The sequence below is a fragment of a genome, unplaced genomic scaffold (genome assembly GCF_019419815.1).
Source record: "Pyrus x bretschneideri cultivar Hongxiangsu unplaced genomic scaffold, Pyrus_bretschneideri_v1 Contig35, whole genome shotgun sequence".
NCBI lineage: Eukaryota > Viridiplantae > Streptophyta > Magnoliopsida > Rosales > Rosaceae > Pyrus > Pyrus x bretschneideri.
In genome coordinates this window covers 1,511,902-1,535,316 of record NW_025999668.1, presented here as the reverse complement: position 1 = coordinate 1,535,316, position 23,415 = coordinate 1,511,902, and the positions used below count along the sequence as shown (strand labels likewise).

Below are 23,415 nucleotides of genomic sequence, written 5' to 3'. Positions count from 1 at the left end.
TTACGTAATAACTTCTCATACACTGCTCAAATGGGGTGTATGAATACACCAACGTGATTTACTCAACCTCACGAACATCCTCATATTTTTAAAATAATTTTCCGACCACCCACGCGCCGGCCAAGGCACGACCAGACACGTCGACCACGCGCGGACAACACGTGTCGGGCGCACATGTGGCAACCCTAACGGCGTTAGGGAATATTCCATTAAAACTAACAGATTTCGTTAAAGTTAACCTGACGCCGTTAGGAATATTCTGTCCAAACTGACGGAACATTCCGTCGTCTTCTCCGACCAACCTCTGTCGCTGTCGCCGTCGCCGAAAAAACGAGAAAATTTCAAACCTTTGTTTCTCACTCGTTTTTCAACCAAATTTCATGAAATTGGTACCAAAATGACAACTAGTAGAACAAAACCTTATCACTTTCAAGCCCTGAAATTCACGAAATCTTGCCGGAAAAACTTCGCAAAATCTGGCCAAACCTGTAACTCACGATCCTGACGTCCAAAACCTTCAAACAAACCACCCCGAGCTTCCTAAGGACCTCACCAAGTTTTCTATAAACCTAAAATTCCCAAAAACACACGATTTTACGTGTGCATGAATAGTACCCCGAATTGAACATCTCGGGTTCGACGTGAAATCGAAGGTTTCCTTACCTGAAATGGGTATGGTTGAACTCGTATGATCCTCATGAACACAAAGGTAAAGTTTTCTTCCTCGATCCGTAATGTTTTCGAGTGTTTTGGTATATGTCTGTACGTAACACAAAGAAAAGGGGGAGAGAGAGGCTTCGGGACAGAGGAAACATTGGAGAAATGGATGAAGAATATAAGGATGGATGTGTGGCTGAGATGCCACTAGCCAAAAGAAAAACAACCACACACCAAAATGACAATTATCCACTAGGGGCAAAAACGTCATTTCACGTACACGGTATAAATAATTCGGGATGGGCTGTCACAACCTACCCACCTTAAGAAATTTCATCCCGAAATTCAAAACAACCAATCAAACTGCCCACTAGTAATCGTAGAACAATCGAGGATACAAACCTCTCATCTTATCTTCTGTTTCCCAAGTAGCTTCCTCAACAGAGTGATTCCTCCACAAAAGCTTCACTAATTTCACCGTCTTGTTCCGCAGAACCTTCTCCTTCGAATCTAGAATCGTTACTGATTCCTCGTCATATGTCAAATCTGGATTAATTTCCAATGGTTGAGGAAGTATCACGTGCGACGGATCTACAACGTAATGACGAAGCATCGACACATGAAAAACATTATGCACTTTAGCCAGTTCAGAAGGTAACTCAAGCCTGTAAGCCACTTCACTAACTCTCTAGGTGATCATATATGGTCCGATATACTTGGAACTTAACTTGCCTTTCTTCCCGAACCGGACAACACCTCTCCATGGTGACAACTTCAAAAACACCCAATCACCCACTTCATTTTTTGCGGAGAATGAGGCTCCGGGCCGGTTCAGCTATAAAAGTACAAATTCCTCAATATCTTTTATTGTGCCTTTTCTTTCAAGTCACAAAATTAGAGGTTTGAACATCTTTGCTATCATTGCAAAAGATAGATTGATATATACGCCTGAGCCAGTAATGAGTATTGAAGTGAGTAACAAGAGCAAGGGTATGAAATGGATCTATGGTCCACGATTCTACTGTCGCTGTTCTCCAGAAGACATAACATGGTTGAGCCGTTGGAAAATGGACAATCAAACAATAAGATTAGAATGTGGAGATGAAGTGGTTGTTTCCGTAATGACGATGGAACGTAGAGAGTCTTTTCGGGTAAAGGACAATCAAACAATAATATTAGAATGTGAAGATGTGACGAAACGTGGAAAGTCTTTTCGGGTAAAGGAGTTTGGGGTTGAGCTTGTGCAAGAGCACCAAGACAAGATGAGTACCAAACACAACACCACTCCAGATCCTAATGATCCATTTGTCATCGGTGGAGATTTGTCACCGCTGGGCATATATCAGGAAATTACTACTTTTGCTGGTTCAGTGAAGCAGAAATGAAAAATACTGATTTTTGTAGGCCGAAATGGTTGAATACCCTCATCATGGACTCAGGTAAATCATGCTCCATTAAAGCACTTGGGGGTCTGCTCGTATTCATTTCATTTTTCTCTAAATTTTCTGTTATTTGTATGTTTTTCAGATAAAGAAGAAGAGCAACAGAACGATCTTGATCACAAAATTGCAGCAGCGAGTGCTAGAGGCAATAACTGCCATCTGGGAGGATGGTGAGGGCTAGTCACTGCTGCCGTCTTCTTTCTCACGCTAACTCTAATCGTTCCGCCCTCCATCTCTCAAAAAGAGAAGCGACAGTAGTCCGAAAGCCCTCCACGAGTTTTTTATTTTACTACATATAGACATCTCTGCATTATCACCTTGTCTTCAAGATGTTTTCTGCCTTCAAACACAAGAATTCGATTCATAGCTAAGCCATCTTAAACGCATGGCAATAGGTATCTTTAGCAACACTGGCAAGAATCAATTCTTTGAATTTTGGGGAGAAGATTTCAGCACGGGGGAAAGCAAGAACATCCGCTTTGCTAGTAAGTGTCAAAGTTACAGATCTTAATTGTCATTTGCAACAAAATTGTGTAAATTACATAAATATCAGTACAACAAATATTAGCCTTGCCTACACTACGGAAGTTGGGTTTTGCTTCTTCAACCCGAACAAATTATTAAGGTCAGGAAGCATCGGAGGAATAGCCATAGTCTCTGGGACCATGAAATTTACTATTTCTCGTGAACATTGTACCTGCAAAAGCATAATACAATAAGCCTTCAACAATGTGGCCTAGTTTGCTCAACAGATGCTCCAAGGTATTCCAAAACAAAATCATAGCAGTTTCACATAGGGAACCGAAGAATCTATTGATACCTTATCTCGCGACTCTTAGAGGCTCTTCTGTCAACAATCTTCCTCTTCTTCGTATGCAACTTTTTCAAAGAATAAAAGGCTGTCTCTGAGGATAATCAAATAGTGCAAAATCAGAATCAACACAATATGCTGACAATAAAGGTATTGATTGTTAGCAGGAATAACTACGATAGCACTTTCCACTTTTAAAGTTACAAAAACTTGAATAACAGATATTCAGGATCGCCTAGGTTCCAAGCCCACTATAACGAAGACAATAGATGCAGATACAGATTCAAACCAGAAAATGAACAAGGATATCCGGCATCACTTGGGAATATAAAATCTTATACAAATTTAAAAGCCACAATTTTTACATGCAATCTGATTGTGTTTTGATTTACCAGAACGCTTATAGATTTGGATAAACCGTATCACATTCAAATGCAATCATGTATTATGTATATGATGCTCTAATAGTTTTACCACAAGATGCTGGGTCAGTTGTCTCAAAAAATTCTTTCAATAACTGCTGGTAAAACTCAAGAGTCATCCAAAAGTTCAGGGTCACCATCAGCTTGTGCACCAGCTTCAGATTGTGTCTCCTATCAGAGTGAAAGAATAATAAAGAAAACTTTTAATTAAAAGATACAATCAAAGCTACAGATGATGAGTATTAAAATAATCACAGGTCGCATGATTCATTCTTATAGCAAAGGAACAAATTCATCAAATAAAATTGGGGCCATGCCAAATAAAAATTGAAGTAAACACCACAAACGATACAAAAAATTGTTCAAATATGGTATCAAATTAACAAAATGCATCCTTCCTCAAACAAAGAATTTGTACCTCGCTTGAGAATTAAAATAGCACATAGGAAATTGTAGAATCCATGGTCACCTGTCTTCCTCTGCCATTTGTTGATTGATTTGTCTCTGAAAGTAGCTATTCTACGAGATACAACGTGACAATTTTAGTTAGACCAAGTAACCCACATGGAAATGCATACAATAATGAGAAGTTGAACAACATAGTAGAACAAATTTCTAGAAATCATACAAGAGAAGTTGACGGAGCATGACTACAAGTATAAGATTTTTAATACCAGTTGTGCTTCATATTTTTTTTTTTTTACTGTAGCCCGACTTGTTTGGGCTGGGATGGAGCTCATTGTGTTGGTTTTGGTAGATTGAATCACCCAATCACTCTTGCAATTGGAAGGGGTGAAGTTGCTCTTAGGGGTGATGCTATCCATACACCTATTTTTACCCTCACACACTCTTTTCACTTTCTGGCCGTCGGATCAAATGAATTGAAGAAAGGTCAATGAACAGAAGTTAACAAGACTGTACAGTATAAAAGGTAAAAAGTGATGTGTATATAGCATTACCCGTATGTTACACAAAGAAGTTCAATATAGTACAGTACTAGAAAAACTGTCCACGCTCTGCTGTGGGTTTTGAAACCGTAATCCACAACAGCTATGAATCACTTCCACAGAAAAATACAAAATCTGGAAAACACAATTGCATTCTCAAATACATCAATTTGGATAATGCACACCTAGCAATGAATTGATACTCAAAAGCCAGCAGCAACACAATTGCACTCTCAAATACATCAATTAGGATAATGCACATTTTGCTTCGGTAAATCCCACAAAACTGCAAATCAACAAAGCTATCTTTAAAATAATTCAAAAACTAACCAGACATGGTAAAATAAGTATGTCGGTTTGCATCAAGAGCCCATGTACAATCAAAAGGGCGGATTTTAAAGACAAAACGAATATGATCATTGTGTCTTATTAATTACCTAAAATTCAAAAGGTTACAATCATTAGTACATTGAAAAAGCTAATTACATTTCATTAAACTAAATTTTGTACAGAATATGGGGAATAAAGAACTTGTATTGTTTATATGGAAATAGAGTAACAAAGAACACCATTCACTAGGATCAAACCGAACCACGAAGGCATGAAAATTGGGTCAACCATGAAATGATCCAACCAAAATCAAAGCAAGCATGTATCAGTTGTATGACGGTCAGACTAATTACTCTTATTCATTCCATGGGAGCAAAAGGCAACATCAAAAAAGTAATATTTATCACTTCACGGTAAAATCAAAGAAGCAATCGTCAAGCAAGAATGAAAAATCTCACTTCATAGGCTGAATATTTTGAAATTTTCGAACTCCGAATTATATACACAATTCAATAATAAGGAAAAAATTCAAACTTTCTCATCTTGTATTAATCCCTAGTAAAACAACCAAACAAAGCATAAAATTGATAGACGGCCAAAAGGAATTATATAAGCAATTGCATACAAAAGTTCCACTTACAGAGAATTGAGAAAAAATGGAAAAAAAAAAAGAGAGCATAACCAAAACCATCAACATCCCGAAAACAAAATATAGCGAAAACCCAGTACCTTATTCATGCACAAAACCACCCCCAGAGAACAATCAAAATTACAAATTTCCACTGGCAAATATATATACACGCATATATACTGGATTCTGAAAGTGATGAGAGGAATATACCTTTGGGGCGTCGATGCCATAAGGGTGAGTAAGGGATCTGATATGTTTGAGAGCTGTAATTTTTTAGCAATTCGGGCGAAAACGTTGAAGAACTTCAGAGTGAGAGACACAGAGAGGGTGGAGTGAGTCAGTCTGGACTAAATTTAAAGGTTCAGAATCACTTGATTTGATAACTTGGTGAAAAACATCATCTCGTTGTTCAACCAAACTCAACAGTAAAGAAACCATTTTTTAATTTGAGTAAGTCTACAGCAAACTTAACTTCACAGGATTTCATACCCATACTTCTCTCAATCTGACCGAAATGACGGCATGCTTTCAGAGGAAAAATCAGGTCCCTCTTTCTGTCTATGGCATCTCTATTTTCTCACATCCCCACCCCCTTCCGAGCAGGGTTAATGACACCAACATCTCTGAAGTTTATCGTATTTTCACAAAATTTTCATACGTTTCAAACATATCACTAACGTCCCTTAAAATACGGATTTGTCGAGGAACTTATCACCGACGGGGTACTTGTTGTTTAAACTTTGTAAAATTTGTGTTCTAATTGGTATGTATACAATTGATTTAATTGCTTGTATGAAACATAACATATTATTAGTGTCATCGCATACTAGTGTGGAAGGATTTTATTGGAATATTTAAAATTAGGATAAGGGATAGAACTGCCTTTTGTATGGGTGAGTTCGACACTAGTAGAGACCAGCAAGGGTGACAAGTGAAATTATAGGAATAATATGAAGTAGTGGGGACTCTTCTTGTGAAAAATATCCATGCTAATGTTGTTCCACTTTTCTGTCCTTAGGGTACACAAACAATCCAAGGTCTTGTTCTGCACATGCATGGACATCCTGCAAAGAGTCCAAAAAACACAAATGAGACAATCTTTGAAACCAATGCAATTGAAAGGATACACAAATTACAACTACTCCATCTTAGACGTGTACGGCTAGAGGGATGTTATACAAATTTCCCTACAGGATTAAGATGGTTGTGTTGGCTTGAATTTCCTTTGGATTCTATACCCATTGATTTTCCCTTGGAGTGTCTAATTGTTCTTGAAATGCAATATAGTAGCATGAGAGAAGTCTACAAAGGAACAAAAGTATGTTACTATGTGCATCTCAGTTCCTTTTCCTTCTTTTGCTTTTTAAAGTTTTGATTCGTTGACTAATTGGATATGTTAACTCCCAAAAATTTTATCTCTCTTTTTTTTTATTTTAATTTTTTTCTTGCAGTCTCTTCCATCATTGAAGATCCTTGATTTGAGCCATTCTCATGGCCTTAGTCAAACCATGGACTTCTCATACTGCCCCAATCTAGAGGAATTGATTCTTGTAGATTGTGGAAGCCTGCTTGATGTTCATGAATCCATTGGAAACCTAGACAGACTTGTGCACTTGAATCTAAAGGATTCCAAGAACCTTAGGATGCTTCCAAAGAACATGTGCATGCTAAAATCACTTGAGACTCTCATTTTATGTGGGTGCTCAAATCTTGATGAGACGATGAAGAAGACGGAATCTTTAAAAATGCTCGAAACAGATGGAATTCCAAGAAGTGAATTATGGCCTGGAAGAAATTCAAGTATCTTGACTTATTTGCCATGTTCTTTAGTAGAGTAAGGACTTCGTAGCTGCAATCTTTCTGATGATGCCTTTGCTACGGATTTAAGTAATCTATCCTCACTGCAAATACTAGATTTAGATGATAAACCAATTTTCTAGCCTACCTGTTTTCATCAAAGGTTTGACGAAGCTCTGGTTACTCTCTTTTAATCACTGTAAGAGGCTTGAATCACTTGTGGGGTTGCCGAAAACTGAAGTCGTTGCTGTAGTTGGTTGCATATATACAGCACATTTTTTACTGGGAATGAGGTTCCTGGCCGGTTCAGCTATAAAAGTACAAAGTCCTCAATATCTTTTATTGTGCCTTGTCTTTCAAGTCACAAAATTCGGGGCTTGAATATCTTTGCTACCTACGCAAACAAGACCCTCAATTGGACTTATTCACCTCATACATTTATGAGTATTGAAGAGAGCAACAAGAGCAAGGGTGTGGATCTATGGCCCACGATTCTACGGTGGCCATTTTAGAGAGGTAGGAGATGATCGGACATGGTTGAGCCATTGGAAAATGGACAGTGAAACAATAATATTAGAATGTGGAGATGAAGTGGTTGTTTCCATAATGACGAGTAAGCCTGATGAATTTATTCGGGTAAAGGAGTTCGGGGTTGAGCTTGTGCAAGAGCACCAAGACAAGATAAGTACCCAACACAACACCACTCCAGATCCTAATGATCCATTTGTCATCGGTGGAGGTTTGTCACCGCTGGAGCATATATGAGGAACGTACAACTTTTGCTGGTTCAGTGAAGCAGAAATGAAAAATGTTGATTTCTGTAGGGCCGAAATGGTTGAATACCCGCATCATGGACTCAGGTAAATTATGCTCCATTAAAGCACTTAGGTGTCTGCTCGTATTCATTTCATTTTTCTCTAAATTCTCTCTTATTTGTATGTTTTTCAGGCAAAGAAGAAGAGCAACAAAATGATCTCGATCACAAAATTGCAGCGGCAACGGCTGGAGGCAACGACCGCCATCTGGGAGGATGGAAGGGGCTCGTCAATGCTGCCGTCTTCTTTCTCACGTTCACTCTAATCGTTCGACCCCTTCCATCTCTCGAAAAAAGAAGCGACACTAGTCCAAAAGCCCTCCATGAGTTTTTTTATTTGACTAGATACAGACATCTCTGCATTATCACCTTGTCTTCAAGGCGTTTTATGCCTTCATACACAAGACATGGGATTCATAGCTAAGTCATGTTAACTGCTTGAGATATAAAAGCCCCTTGCTATTAGATATCAAGTTCAAATGTCTTCAGCATCATCAAATATTGTGTACATTATGGCTTTACCGTTACGAAATTTTTCTTTCCTGCCACTGAGTGCTTACAACCTCATGCACTTTGTCAAAAGTTACACATCTTAATTGTCATTTGCAACAAAACTGTGTAAATTACATAAATATCAGTACAACAGATATTAGCCATTTCCTACACTACGGAAGCTGGTTTTTGCTTCTTCAACCCAAACAAATTATTGAGGTCAGGAAGCATCGGAGGAACGGCCATGGTCTCCGGGGCCATGAAATTTACTATCTTCTCGTGAACATTGTACCTGCAAAAGCATAATACAATAAGCCTTCAACAACGTGCCCTCGTTTGCTCAACAGATGCTCCAAGGCATTCCAAAACAAAATCATAGCAGTTTCACATTGGGAACCGAAGAATCTATTGATACCTTATCTTGCGACTCTTAGAGGCTCTTCTGTCAACAATCTTCCTCTTCTTTGTATGCAACTTTTTCAAAGAATAAAAGGCTGTCTCTGAGGATAATCAAATAGTGCAAAATCAGAATCAATAACAATATGCTGACAATATACGTCTTAATTGTTAGCAGGAATAACTACGATAGTGCGTTCCATTTGTAAAGTTACAAAAGCTTGAATAATAGATATCCAGGATCTCCTAGGTTCCAAGCCCACTATAACGAAGACAACAGATGCAGATACAGATCCCAAACAAAAAATTAACAAGGATATCCAGAACCGCTTGGGAATATACAATCATAAACAATTTCAAAAGCCACAATTTTTAAATGCAATCTGATTGTGTGTTTTGATTTACCGGAACTCTTATAGATTTGGAAAAACCGTATATCACATTCAAATGCAATCATGTATTACATATGAGATGCACTAATAATTTTACCAGAAGATGCTGGGTCAATTGTCTCAAAAAATTCTTTCAGTAACTGCTGGTAAAACTCAGAGTCATCCAAAAGTTCAGGGTCACCGTCAGCTTGGGCACCAGCTTCAGATTGTGTCTCCTATCAGAGTGAAGGAATAATAAAGAAATTTTTTAATTAAAAGATACAATCAAAGCTACAGATGATGAGTACTAAAATAATCACAGGTGGCACGATTCATTCTTATATAACAAAGGAATAAATTCATCAAATAGAATAGGGGCCATCCAAAATGAAAATTGAAGTAAACACCACAAACGACGCAAAATATTGTTCAAATATGGTATCAAATTAACAGAATGCATCCTTCCTCAAACAATGAATTTGTACCTCGTTTGAGAATTAAAATAGCACTTAGGAAACTGTAAAATCCATGTGACATTTAAGTGCAACAAATTTATAGATGAGCCTCAGATTTGAATAGAATTCTAGTTAACCAATTATATGCAGAACAGTAGGATTACCTCCCCCTTTGCAGTATGTTTCTCCTCAGGAACCTGCACATCCATTTAAAAATTAAGAAGAAATCTCTTTTGGGAATGGACAAGAAGCTTGGGAAGTGTAAAATTTTCAATTTTTTCAATTTAGATGTAAGAGTTAATATCTTACAGCGCCAAATACAGAAACTGCTGATTTCCTCATCTGCATCTGCCTAACCATTCTGCTTGGATCTCTCATATAAGAAGCAACTTGTTCACTAATATTCTGCAATTGGAAAGGATAAATGAATTCATGTTGAATATCTCGCAAGGGATGGCACAAGTCCGCTCATAGGGGAACGCATGGTTACAATTTTAATTGTAGGGCCAGACCTGATTAAAAGCATGCAGTTTGCTTTTAATAGCAGCAGCACCTGTGGTCACCTCTGTCTTCCTCTGCCATTTGTTGATGGATTTGTCTCTGAAAGTAGCTATTCTACAAGATAAAACATGACAGGTTTAGTTAGACCAAGTAACCCACATGGAAATTCATACAATGATGAAAAGTTGAACAACATAGTAGAACAAATTTCTACAAATCATGCAAGAGAAGTTGATGGAGCATGACTACAAGTAGAAGATTTTTTATACCATAACTGCCCTACATCTCAAATTAAACACATAACAAACAAATTTACTTTAGTGCCTAATGGAATTTCAATGTCAGAAAACTATCAAAGCGTATATTGCATATTAAACAGTTGAGACAAAATAACATAACAGCCTGATGTATTAACTGAGAAAAACTATATATCGAAGTATAACAAAAGTTGGATATTATGGTATTGAAATACAGCAATAAAAGTAAGGTACTTGAATCTACCATTACGAGAATTTTAAACAATAAAAATTCCACATTTCCTTTTGCTGCTCCATATGGAGCAAAGAAATATGGCATGAAGAAGAAAACAAATATTTCAGTTTTATACAAGTATTGATAGACTTCAACACAAGAGCATATGTAGTTAGTAGAACATAATTCTTCTCAGAGTATCTAAAGTACGATCTGAGTACCTCGACAGCAACTGAGAAATCCGTGACCAATCCTCATCACCATCACCGTCAATGTTCTTAGATGACTCTGACTTCTTAGATTGTCCAGATTTACCTTCAGAACAGGATATTTATTAGGAGAAGCACTACATGAACATATGCAGTATGAAACTAATGAAAATGCAAACAGTACAAACTAGGACACCAAAGTAGCCCAAAAGCCAAATGTTTTCTTTTTTTTTTTTTTTTGCTTAATCAGGCTAAGGTTTATACAAGATCAAGCACGAAAGATTTGTCCTGGGGCAGATTTCAAATCTGGCTTTATCTTGGCTATGCTCAGATCAACAAAGCAAGACCCAACTGATTTAGCTTCTATGCCAACATTATGCTTTTGACCACTGGAACATATACCTAAACCCTATTGATGTTTCCTTGAATGCTGTATACAAAATCACAGTGTCTAATTTTTGTTGAACACAACAATATTTCTGACCGATCAAACTACTCTGAAGTTCCAACCTATTGTGTGTAAACCATCACCTGTTGGGACTGCCTTGATCTCAATTAGAACTAAGCACAAACTTTATTACAATTCAACTGACCCAAAGTTGATGTGCGAAGATTTAGGTTAACAATTGAGCCGGTCCAAGCTCAAGCTCGATGCTTTGTACTTTGGGATGAGCTTGGGCAAGGCTCAGCTTAATCCATTCCTCTTGATAGACACTCTTACTCTCTTAATAATAACTCAGTACCAGCATATCAAACCTTACACATACTGGCAATTCTTATCACGCCGATAGCAAATGCACAACAATAATAGAGAGCCAATTGTATTACAAAATAAACATAATCGTATGATAAATGTAGTTTGCACATACTATCCGTTGCTTGAACGATGGACGGGTTCTTCTCAAGTAAAGCCTGTAACAAGAAAAAATGGCATGATGTGATAAATTTTAGCATATACAAATGTCAATATTAACAAATCGTAATAATTTATATTATATTACCACAAGGTATGAAGCTAAACCACAGACCAAGTAGTATTATAGGTAGACAACTTTTTACGATAGCCATACCTCTTGTAGTTCCGCTAGTGAATCCAAAGTTTGCTTTGATGAGTCAACTAGATCAGAATATGCTGTACTGACACCCTGATGTGAATCACAAAATAAAGACCTAACTGGCTCCTGCAGACAACCTCTTGGGTAACATACTATCTTAACATGTCAAAAAGCTACAAAAAAAAAAAAGGAGGGGGACGCATAAGCAACCTGTGGTAATCTATTTGAATTTGAGAATGCTTTCTGAAGCAAGAATCTGAACTCAAGAGCTTTGTCCCAGAGAGCCTTCGGGAAAATGAAAAGAAAAAAAAGCATAAAAAATGGGTAAAATAAACATCGACCAGACAATAATCCGCTACATAAATATTTTTTGTCAACTTTAAGGCGAGGCATAAAAAGAAGCTCTAATCAAGGAGCAATATGGATATTACAAGAGCTATTATCTTGAACAACGCACCTTTTGGTTCTTCACTGCTTGACCTTTAAGAAGATCTTCGTCCTTATGACGCTTTAGATTCTTTAAAATATCTCTGCATGGGAAGAGGGAATAAACGATGAACAAAATTAACTTCATACATCCACCTATACCTATGTATAGATGTATGTTCCTTCTTATTATCTCAAACTCAATAATTGCAGAGGTATGTAATACTCCATTTTTTCCTTTCATAATAACTAAATTAAATAGAAACTGAAACTTAGAGGCGAGCTACGATGAAATGGCACTATTATTGAATAACTTCTGTAACCTAATATCAAATTTCCCCACCAACCTCCGACTGCAATGCATATTATCTCCTACATTCATATTATTTAGTTCTACGTCGTCAGTCTAATTAAGCATCACAAGTTTATAATAAAAAATAAAAGGTTAGTGAGCAGAAGTCTCTTACTGCTCCTGATGACGAAGATTCATGTATTCTTTCTCGAGTTCTTCCATCTCGGCATCTTTATTGTCGTTTTTCTCCTCACCATTTTCCTCTTCCCCATCTTCTCGTCCATCTTCTTCCTCATTTTCTGATTCTTCTTCCTCCTCCTCACCGTCATGCTCATCATCAAAGTCATCCTCTTCCTGCTCCATCTACATCACAAATCATCAATTAACAACACAATCACCAAAACAAAACCAGATAACTACCGAAACTGAACAACAGAATTACAAATTAAACTAACATTCAGCTCATCGCTGTCGAAATCACTATCGTCCTCAAACTCACTGTCACTGTGACGAGCCTTCCTCCCCATTGTGACGCCTGACCCCTAGAAATTCAAACACCCAAATGTTTATACAATTTACTTCCACAAAGATTTTAGCTTTGGTGTGACATACAACTTCAGTTCAAATATTCAAACTTCATCAATCTCGAATTCTAGAATTGATGAAATTTCCTTGTTTTATTTGAAGCGAAACAAATGATATGTACACAGAAATATATATATATAGAGAGAGAGAGAGAGAGAGAGAGAGAGAAACCCTAACCTTTTGAAGATGAAAGAAGGAGGACGGCGAGGGTTAGAGAGGCAGAGACAAGTCTGAGAGAGAAACCCTAACCTTCTGAAGCTGAAAGAAGAAGGACGGCGAGGGTTAGAGAGAAAGAGACAAGTCTGAGGAGAGAGAGAGAGAGAGAGAGAGAGAGAAACCCTAACCTTCTGAAGCTGAAAGAAGAAGGACGGCGAGGGTTAGAGAGAAAGAGAAAAGTATGAGAAGAGAGAGAGAGAGAGAGAGAGAGAGAGAGAGAGAGACCCCAACCTTCTGAAGCTGAAAGAAGATGGAAGACAGCGAGGGTTGGAGAGTGGCGGAGACAAGTCTGAGAAGTAGCTACAGGGTTTGGGTTTGGGGGTTTAAGCATTGATATGGAATTTACCGGTTTGGAATTACCCGATTTTAAAACCCAAACCCGGCTGCTGAAATGGGCTTCGTGGGCCAGTTAGATCAATATTAGACTGAGTCAGGTCCGTCACATTTGATTTGTACTTTATTGCACACTTTATAAGGGCGACTTATATACTATCATAATCTAGTAGTAAATCTCTTGATTCAGTAATATTATATTTGGATGATGGAAATAAATTTGGAATTTTGATAAAAATCAGAATTTATAAATTGACATGCACCAATTTCCTTATTTGGATTCATAAATATAGAAATTTAGAATTTCCGTGTGGAAAAAAACTTGAAATTTGAGACCTCTAATTCCCAAGTTCAAATTTCATGTAAATATGTGTCATTTCTCGATTTCTATGATTGAGAGTTTAAAAATAACAAATTCTGTATTCAATTTCATTGTTCTTTTAGGTTAACCAAACAAGAAAATTTACAAATTCTAAAAAATAAAATCTCATCATTTCAATTTCCGTCATTTTTAAATTCCTTAATAATCTTAAATTTCTTCATCCAAACACAGCATAAGTGTTAGATTTTATATTCGATTCATGTAAATGGCTAATTCAATACTAAATTATGATATTTGACTCATTGTGTGACTAATCCAAACCCAACACCTCTTAAATATAATAGAGACTTACCTAAAGTACTTAAGGGCATGTTTGGTATTCTACTTGAATTCAACCTTTTAAACTCAAAAACAATTTTCAAGTTTTAGGCCTTGAAAATTTGTCTGGTAGGGCTATTTTCAAAAACTGAACTCAAGACTAACTCAAAAATATAATCTATTATCTAAAAACATAAAAAGTGAGTTTTTAGAGTTTTTAAATTTAAATTCACTCATTTCTTCTCTCCCTCCTCCCCTCACTCCAAATCTATCTATCTCTCTTTTCTTATTTCTCTCTCTTTTTTTTTTTTTTACCTTTTTCGTCTCTTCTCCAATCGCTCTCTTCATTCTCTCAGTTATTTCTCTCACTCATCTTCCTTTCTATCTCGTCTGATCCTCTCTTCCTTATCTTTACTTCAATCATCTCTAACTTTCTTTCATCTTCTCTCCTCTTTCTCCCTCTCTTTTTAGATCTCTTTATCTAGTTTAAGTCGTAAGATTTAAAAATTTTAAATCGCAAACCAATCAAGTTTTTAAGTCTTAAAGAAAATTGTTTTCAAGAAATGTCCTTAAGAAATGTTTTGAGAAATGATATAAAATTTCAAATATGATACCAAACAGGGCCTAAAATAGTGATGATAAATTGTCAGATGTAACTCAAGCCAATTTTATAACCGTTTCCCTCTAATCTCTCCCATCTCCTCCAATCCCTCAATTATGGCCATATGTCTTTTGTTTGTGGATTTTTGGAATGCAATTAACCTAGCACCCTTGTTTTTTATTAATCGTTCTCGCGTTCAAAACAAAACACCACAATTTTCATAAAGTGAGCACATGTAGGGCTATAATATGCTCGAAACAATTTGAATCGGCTTTTTATTTTTTTGCTCATCTAAGCTTGATTTTCAATGGAGTGAATTGAACTCGAACAAAATAATAGACTCGTTAATGGAATAAGTTGATATAGAGCTTTGCTATGTTCAGCTCATAAAGCTAGTGAACTGCTCGTATCTTCTTATCAGATAGCTCAAATTTGGTTTAAGCTCGACTTGTTCGTTAAAGCTTGGCTCATAAGTGTATCTTATCTCTGTTACAAAATCCAACGATACTCTTATCTGAAAAATATTCAAATAATTATTCATACCTTATCCCGATGATTGATATTAGACCCAATGGAATGTGGGGTGCTAGGATTGATTAGAGCAACTCCACCCTACTGAGTCAATTAATGTTCGGGCTATTGAGTAAAGGCAATTACAGCTTTGAACAATAACTACCCGTGTGCATTTGCACTTCTAAAATATTTTTTTTAAAAATTAATAAGAAGATAAATATATGTTTAATTTTGAATAAGATTTTTAACTGATTTCTTCACGTGTTATGATTCTGTAATTTGTAAATTTTTTTATAATTTTTAATATTTATTTTTTACCTAATTAATATGAACCTTTTAATACATTCTTTTCTTGTAATCCAACAACCCATAAGAGCACTTTCACTGTGTGCTCCAGCCTAAGGGACAAGTGCAGGAACAAGGCCAAAGAGCCCGAGTGATGAAGTCCAGCGTGTGCTGGCGAGCAAGCCCGAGTAGGCCCGAGCGAGAAGCCCGGCAAGAATCGACAGCCTGAGAGCCTGAGGGCTGTGTGATGTGTGGCTGATGTTCGGCATCGGTGCATGCGCCGACCTTGCATCTCCCCGTCCTCCTTCCCCTCATTTGACCTGGATCTACACACCCAAACCCTCAATTCGAACAAAAAACATCAACTATGCAGAATCAATTTCAAAAAATTAAATTAAACTAAAATTTCCAATAAAACTATGGTTATAAAACCACTGCATATATGATCAAATTCGATCTGCAGCAAATAAATCAAACCAGAAATTAAAAAAAAAAAAAAAGAATCATCGGATTGAACTCGCTATTTTGGATTCATGGCTGGGACTTCGAATAAGTCGTGAAAAATTAGGGAGAAATTCTAGTCCCGGCAAGCAATTGCCACTATGTGTAGAGAGAAGGGAAGTGGAAGAGGAAGGGAAGGGAATGAAAGCAGAGAAGAGGAGAGGAAGACAAAGATTGGGGAAGAAGGAGAAACCGAGGAGGAAGGGAATGAAAGCAGAGAAGAGGAGAGATGATGAAGGTGGAATGAGGGAAAAACGTAAATGAGAGGAAGAAGGGAAAGAGAGATAGAAAGAAAAGAGAGAGAGAGAGAGAGGAAGAGAGAGAGAGAGAGAGAGAGAGAGAGAGAGGAAAGAGAGATAGAAATAAAAGAGAAAAAGAGAAAGAGAGAGAGAGAGAGGAAGAAGAACCGGTCAAGCAAAAAAAAAAAGGGGGGAAAGGGTGATGGGATGTTTGATGGATTGGATGTGAAAAAAATTAATATTTTATTATCCATTGCCAGAGCTATTCAAGTGCAACGGTGGAGATGCAAAAGGCGATTACTGTTCATTAAGGGCAATTATTGTTCACTGCGTGGATTAAATAGTGTATTGTCTGGGGGAAGGGTTCCCACGCTGGAACTGCTCTGAAGTGCCACATTGGCCACAACAGCTAATAAATATTTCTTTTTTTTTTAATTTTTTTTGTTGAAAAATTTGGACTGTAGGATAGAAATCTTGTGCAAATCAAATGGTTGAAGGTCCCCCAGCACTATAGTGTTGGTCAGTCTACTTGCGCTCACGCATGTGTTAAGCCCACACACCTAACCCAAAATAATAATAACGTGGGTGCCATCACACTCCCTAAAACGCTGGATTGGGCGATTTTGGCCCAAGTGAGTAGTCGTGCCTTCGTATTTTTATTGTAGCCCGACTTGTTTGGGTTGAGGTGGAGCTCATTTTGTTGGTTTTGATAGATTGAATCACCCAATCCTTCTTGCAATTGGAAAGGGTGAAGTTGCTCTCATGGATGATGCTATCTATAAACCTATTTTTACTGCTCACACGCTATTTTTACTTTCTGGTCGTCGGATCAAATAAATTGAAGAAAGTCAAGGAACAAAAGTTAACAAGATTATACAGTATAAAAGATAAAACAAAATAATGTGTAAATAGCACTACCTTTAATTATATGTTACATAAGGAGTTGAATATAGTACAGTATTAATGTCTTAGCTCCAACATGAAAATTCTTGAAATCCAACACTACCACACGTGCTTGACCACCCAACCTATCATTTTTAACACCTCAACTTTAGGTCTTCTAACAAACTCATACCTCATCTTTTAAACATTATAATATCATACATTAACTTATGAATTTGTAACAATTTCATACCTCCAGTCTATTTTTCTGTTAAAATTTTTATTAAATGCTGACATGGTAAATATGAGACCATCTCTTTGCCCAACTAAAACTCCACGCTCTCTTTATTATTTTTTAAAAAAATTCAAAATTCAAAACCAAAAAAATTTAAATTAAAAAAAATTTTGCCTTGAACTTGGCCCCAAGGCGAAAACACCACCACCCTCTCAAGAACCTTAATCCCTAAATTTGATAGGAGCATATTTATGCGACTTAGTTAGCTTGTTTTCTTGCATTTACATAGTTAGTTTCTACTTATTATAGTGTTTTAAGCTATTTTCGTGTGTTTGTAGGTACTAATGGCAAAGTTACCAAGAAAGTGCATTTTGGAGCCATTTGTTGCAATTTTGAGCATGGAATGGATAGCTTGCATATAAAGCATGGTGGATGGACAAATTTGAAGTCAAGAGAGGCTAGGAATGTGATTAACATCTGGAGGAATTAAATTGAAGACTTGGAAGATAAGGAATTAGCTACAAAGAAGGAACATTATCCAAATTACCTTATCTTATCCAAACCTTATCCAACCTTATCTTATCCTATCCTAATATTTTCCTACCTTAATTCCAGCTGCAAAGATGACTCATTTTCACATTAAATCACCTAAATATTAGGTTCTCGAAGCCCTATTTTCGTACCTTAAGTTTATGCCACATGTAACCCTTCTAGAAGTTCTAGAATTTGCCATAAGGACCATTCCTTGTCCTCTCTAGAATCTGATTGAAAGTGACCTTGTTCTTTGGTGATTTGGAGTCCTAATTCCTCTCATTTTCAACCCAATTTCGTGCCTTTCCTTCACCCTATAAATATATGATGCCGCACCCATCATTAAGCACCACCTTCTACCACAAATTCACACCACACTTGGAGTCGTGCTTGCCATTCAAAACGTTGAATTGTTGGAGCGTTTCTAGGTGTATTCTATTCTTTGTTTTCAATGTTTAAATTTAATTATCTTTGCTTTGCGAACATGAGGAACTAAATTCATTTTAGTTAGAGATGAATTCAAAGCCATAAACATATATGTGATATGAATTGATTTCCTCTAGTTATTGTTTCGTAAAACATGAATGCGATTTACTTATCTGTTTGATTGATAACTTATTCTTGTATGTTGATTAAGGAGGCCTGCTTAGTTTGCATGCATCAATTTGATGCTAGAATATAAGGGAGATTCACGTAATAGTTATTCACTTATATTCACAAGTTGTTTAGAGTCTTTACAATATGCTTGTTTTTACCTTAATTTCATCCAAAATCCAATCCCCATTTACTTGGTTGTGTCTTTTAGTTAGAATATGTCCAAATTTATGTTTTTAAGTGTTTTGAGTCATATAAGTCTAGTTAAGTGTTTTTAAGTTTAGTTTTGTATTTTTAAGTCAGTTTAGAGTAGATTAGCATCCCTTCTAATTCCCGGCCTAGAACGATCCCTACTTTCATATACTACAATCATAGGGTTTTAATTTGAGTGTTAGAATATTTCACATCAAATTTTGGCGCCGTTGCCCGGGAATTGCTAATCCCTCTGTTTGTTTGTTTATTTTTCTTTTGATATTTGATTTAGTTTTATTTCTTTGATTTTAGGTACTAGAGAAGCAAGACATGACAATTGCTAATCTTCAAGCTCAAATAGCGAATATTAATTCTCAGTTGTCACAGTATGCCGAAGGGCGATTAACTTTTTATTTTATAAACTTACAATTCCAATTCGGAAAGATCCGTACGTTGGATTCCCGATCCGTATGTTCCTATGATGCTCAAATATTACGTACTATAACATATTAAAGTTTGGTGATGATCCAACGGTTGGATCGTCGATACATATTTTGACCTATTCATGTGTAGAAATGAAACTAAGTCCAAATAATGAAATTACGTCATACGGATATCAAATATGAACTCAAGGCATCTAATAGTACTTTAAAAAAACATCATTGGCCCACAGGCCACGTGCCGCCGCACGCGTCGCCGCGGGTGGTGGTCGGCCGCCCCGACTCGCCGGAAAATTCAACTATTTTTTTTTAATTCTCAAAAATTACACAATTGAAGATCTCAAAGAGTAGAGTAAACTTTATACCTGTGGCCAAGTCCAATTTAGCCTAGAAAGGCTCCAATTTTGCTAAAACCGTACGAAACCCTAGAATTGGGTGTGATTTGATTCAACCTCCAAACTTGCTTCGATGCCTCCACCACTTCTTGGGCTTTGTTCCTGGGTTCTAGGGGAGTGTTTTGGTAGTGGTAATTGAAGGAAAATGTTTCACAAATGGGTGGATTTCGAGTAAGTTTCCCACAACACCCATGGTGTTCTTTGTGAAATTTCTACCATTTCATGCAAATTTTGGTTAGAATTGAATGTTGGGATATGGTGATAAGGTTTGATGGTGGTGAATGGGTGAAAATCACCTGAAAAACGGGTGAGAATCGCCAGAAACCACCTCAGGTCAAAACCGGGTTTTTGGGTGTTCGAAGGCCACGGGAAGAAAAATGGGAGGGAGGCTGAGAGCTTCCCTCTCTCCTCCTAATTGGTTGCTTCTAATCTCCAAATTTCTGATTGGTTCCCCTTCCCACAAAGTGGGAGTTAACACTTATAATCTAAAATATAATTAACTAGTTTCAAATGTCCATAATTATACCGTTATAATTTGAACTCGCAAATCGCTTTCGCCTATGCGTTCGTAAAGAGGAGTACTACAAGGACATACTAAAAGAATAAGTCCCATGTGTCTCTAACCGATGGTCAACTAAGGTCAACACCCTAGCCTCTAAGGGCATTTTCGTAAAATCACGCTTTTAAAATTTATAAAATTGTAAAATTAGGGACAAGTTGTCACATTCACGTGCAATTTAATTTAGACAGAATGTGAATGAATACTTGCAATGTTAATTAACTTCAGTAACACTATGTTTAGATGATGAAGTTTAAGATTATTACAGAATTTTAAAATGATAGAAATTGAAATGATGAGATTTTATTTTCTAGAATTTGTGAATTTTCTTGTTTGGTTAACCTAAAAGAATAGTAAAAGTGAATAAGAAATTTGTTATTTTAAAACTCTCAATCATAGAAATTGAGAAATGACACATATTTACATTGAATTTAAACTTGGGAATTGGATGTCCCAAATCTAAGTTTTTTTTTTTCATGCGGAAATTATAAATTTATATGCTTATGAGTATAAATAAGAGAATTGGTGCATGTTAATTTATAAATTTTGATTTTTACTCAAATTCCAAGTTTATTTCTGTCATCTAAACGTAGTGTAACTAACAATAAAAGGAAAAGAAGGAAAGGCCGACGGACGGGCATGTTAATGGATAATAAATAGAAAGATTGGTTGTGTTAATCCCAATTAATTGTAGTCAAAATTGAGATTTTCGTTAAAGTTCCATTAAAGTTTTACATGAGGCTCATATGCATGGTCTAAAAAAGCCACATCATGTGTATTTTTTTTCTTTTTACGTGTGACCTTTTTTGGCACAACTTGAGCAAAAAATTGTATTTTGACTAAGATTGGTAAGTGATAAGAACAGGTAAAAAAAAGGAGGCCGAAGCAGACCAAATTAACAAATAAGAGTAGCTCCAAGGGAGGAGTCAATCCGACGAAGGAGATGCCAACAAGCATTTTGACAGCAAAATCCAATCCAAGTGGAGGACTTGTGTAATGAGGCTTTAACATTTTGGTACACCAAAGAGATTTGGACACATATCTTGAGCATCTCCAAACACAAAATGCAAAGTGCCTTAAATGAGCATTTGGCATTTCTCGTTAGCCGAAAAGCTCTTTAATGAAATGAATGAAAAATTATTAAACATTTTGAACGAAAATGTAAATAAAAAAAATGTAAAATACAATGTAAATGTAACTTTACATCTCAAAGTTGCACTTCTTAATTACAAATGCTCTTAGAATCAAATAAAAAATTTGAGGGCAAATTTCCTACTGCATCGGAGATCACTTTATTGTTAGATTTCTTTCAATCAACCATAATTCTCCAATCCTTGTACCAAAGCAGTAATAGAATAAAGGCTCATTTGGAAGCGTTTTTAAAATAATTGAAACGCATTTTAGTGAAAGTGTTCTTAAAATCAATTCTTAGTAAATTTTTTAGTGGATTCTAGAAAAACATTTAAAGTACTTTTTGGAAGAAAAAAAAGGTCATATATGTGCTTCTTCCATGAAGCAACTTAAAGTGTTTTTGGAATCCAAAATCAATTTCACCAAAAGCGCTTTCAGTCTTCTGAAATACACTTTCAAACGAGCTATTATAGCAGGTGCAATCAATTAGGAGTGTGTTTGTTGCACAGACTATCTCATATTAGATTAACTTCAAAATAAGTTCAAAATTGATTTAGTAGGCTGATTTTTTTGGGGATCTCGCTAAGACCGTCTACAAGGTCGTTAGTTCAGGTGAGTTTGACTTAATCCAATTAAAGCTAGTCCCTGCAAGTAACAAATACGGGATTACACTAATTCTTTGTCCAGTTCAGTCCAGTCAAGTAAAAACTAATAAGAACAAACAAACGCAACCTAGGTTTGCATTTAGAGATTTTTTATTTAATTTTATATTCTAGAGTATAGAATATTCTCTCAACTTTTTAACCGCGATATTTTAGTCAAAACATAACAAACTAAGATCTAACGATAAAATGATCCGGAACATCCGAATGACCATAGAAATATTAGTTACGTCTAATCTATGACTCAAGTAGGCGTTACACACAAAAGCAAACAAAGCAATGAGAAGAAAATGGGAATTCACGCCCTTGAATTAATTACAAAACCAAATTGCCCAATCCAATCGCTCGAGTGTTTGACTAACCAAAAACGAACATGAAAAAGTGTGTGAATTATTTTGACATTAATTTTGCTTTCAATTTGGAAACCAATCTCCATGTTCCAACTTCTCCCAACTTCACCAAAAATCAAACTGAATGCCAACCAAATCCCCCAATCCTACTACACTTTCTTGAAATCATTTTTGCCCGCCACTGTAACTACAGTGTATATTTATTATACGTCTAATTAATTAACACATGTTTTTCACTTAACTGTAGTTAATTTTCACATTGAATATTATTTTTCAACTTTTGAAGAACATTTATTAAAATGCACTATAACTTATGATGAGGAGCGAATTGCTCCCCACTTTCTTCGTCATCATTTCCCGCTGACCAAGACAAACGAAACGTACAGAAACCTCCCCACGCCCACCATTCAATCCACCGTTCAATCTGTGGGGGCATGCATGACCTGATTAAACCTCATCATGATCCGATGATTTTGAGGCGCGTGAATGATTCTCGCGTGACTGTTGAACAATCCCCTAATAAAGCTACTGGTCAACTTAGCATTCAAATCGTTTGCCCTACTTCTTTTTGAGAAATTATAAGAATGGTTCTTTTAAAATGAGATTTTTCATCAATTTTCTGCTACATTATAAATTAACGTTAAGTTTTATGTTAATAATATAAAAATTATGCAAAAAACATTAAGGGCAAATAGTTCTACATTTGAGAAAGTCTTCATAACATTTCTCTTTTATTTTTGGTAAAACATTTATAGTGACGTTACACCCAACTTAATGTGTTATTTTTTTCACTCACATTCTAATCTCATCCACTACAAAAAAATTAAAATGTTATTTTCTCATCCACTTTTATTTTCAACATGACCTTTAATATATATTGAATTCTTTTTTAAATATTTTAGAAGAATAAATATTAGAGTGTTGATAAATCCAACCGAGCCTCCACTCACCACCAAGGTCTACCTTCTTGATTTTTATTCCGGTCAGTAGTTCAAAATTTGATCATGTCCAG

The 23,415-nt window shown here is 36.2% G+C and overlaps 2 protein-coding genes and 1 long non-coding RNA gene across 8 annotated transcripts; 2 read left to right on the top strand and 1 right to left on the bottom strand.

Moving 5' to 3' along the window:
* The first annotated feature begins 1,461 nt into the window (after positions 1-1,461).
* Positions 1,462-2,678, top strand: LOC103942542. The gene is made up of 2 exons (XR_007261014.1): positions 1,462-2,096; positions 2,185-2,678. It is a non-coding gene; the product is annotated as an uncharacterized LOC103942542 (long non-coding RNA).
* LOC103946136 (protein AATF) lies at positions 2,547-13,633 on the bottom strand. 6 transcript variants are annotated; one of them, XM_048591841.1, is made up of 16 exons: positions 13,552-13,613; positions 13,449-13,457; positions 13,282-13,362; positions 12,975-13,061; positions 12,695-12,882; positions 12,259-12,331; positions 12,012-12,086; positions 11,817-11,927; positions 11,616-11,658; positions 10,759-10,852; positions 10,078-10,180; positions 9,875-9,970; positions 9,730-9,762; positions 9,229-9,346; positions 8,759-8,843; positions 8,290-8,635 (listed from the first exon to the last, which is right to left on the bottom strand). In XM_048591841.1, the coding sequence occupies exons 4-16, from the start codon at positions 13,044-13,046 to the stop codon at positions 8,512-8,514; spliced, it is 1,215 nt and encodes a 404-aa protein (XP_048447798.1). In that variant the 5' UTR covers positions 13,047-13,061; positions 13,282-13,362; positions 13,449-13,457; positions 13,552-13,613; the 3' UTR covers positions 8,290-8,511. The 6 variants fall into 6 exon arrangements, with proteins under 6 accessions (XP_048447802.1, XP_048447798.1, XP_048447797.1 ...); XM_048591845.1 differs by lacking the exons at positions 8,290-8,635; positions 8,759-8,843; positions 13,449-13,457 and adding exons at positions 2,547-2,796; positions 2,920-3,004 and having other exon boundaries at positions 13,552-13,633; XM_048591840.1 differs by lacking the exon at positions 13,449-13,457 and having other exon boundaries at positions 13,552-13,631.
* On the top strand, positions 6,289-7,096 carry LOC125480741 (disease resistance protein RPV1-like). Its single transcript, XM_048591847.1, has 2 exons — positions 6,289-6,558; positions 6,692-7,096. The coding sequence occupies exons 1-2, from the start codon at positions 6,292-6,294 to the stop codon at positions 7,076-7,078; spliced, it is 654 nt and encodes a 217-aa protein (XP_048447804.1). The 5' UTR covers positions 6,289-6,291; the 3' UTR covers positions 7,079-7,096.
* Positions 13,634-23,415: the final 9,782 nt, after the last annotated feature.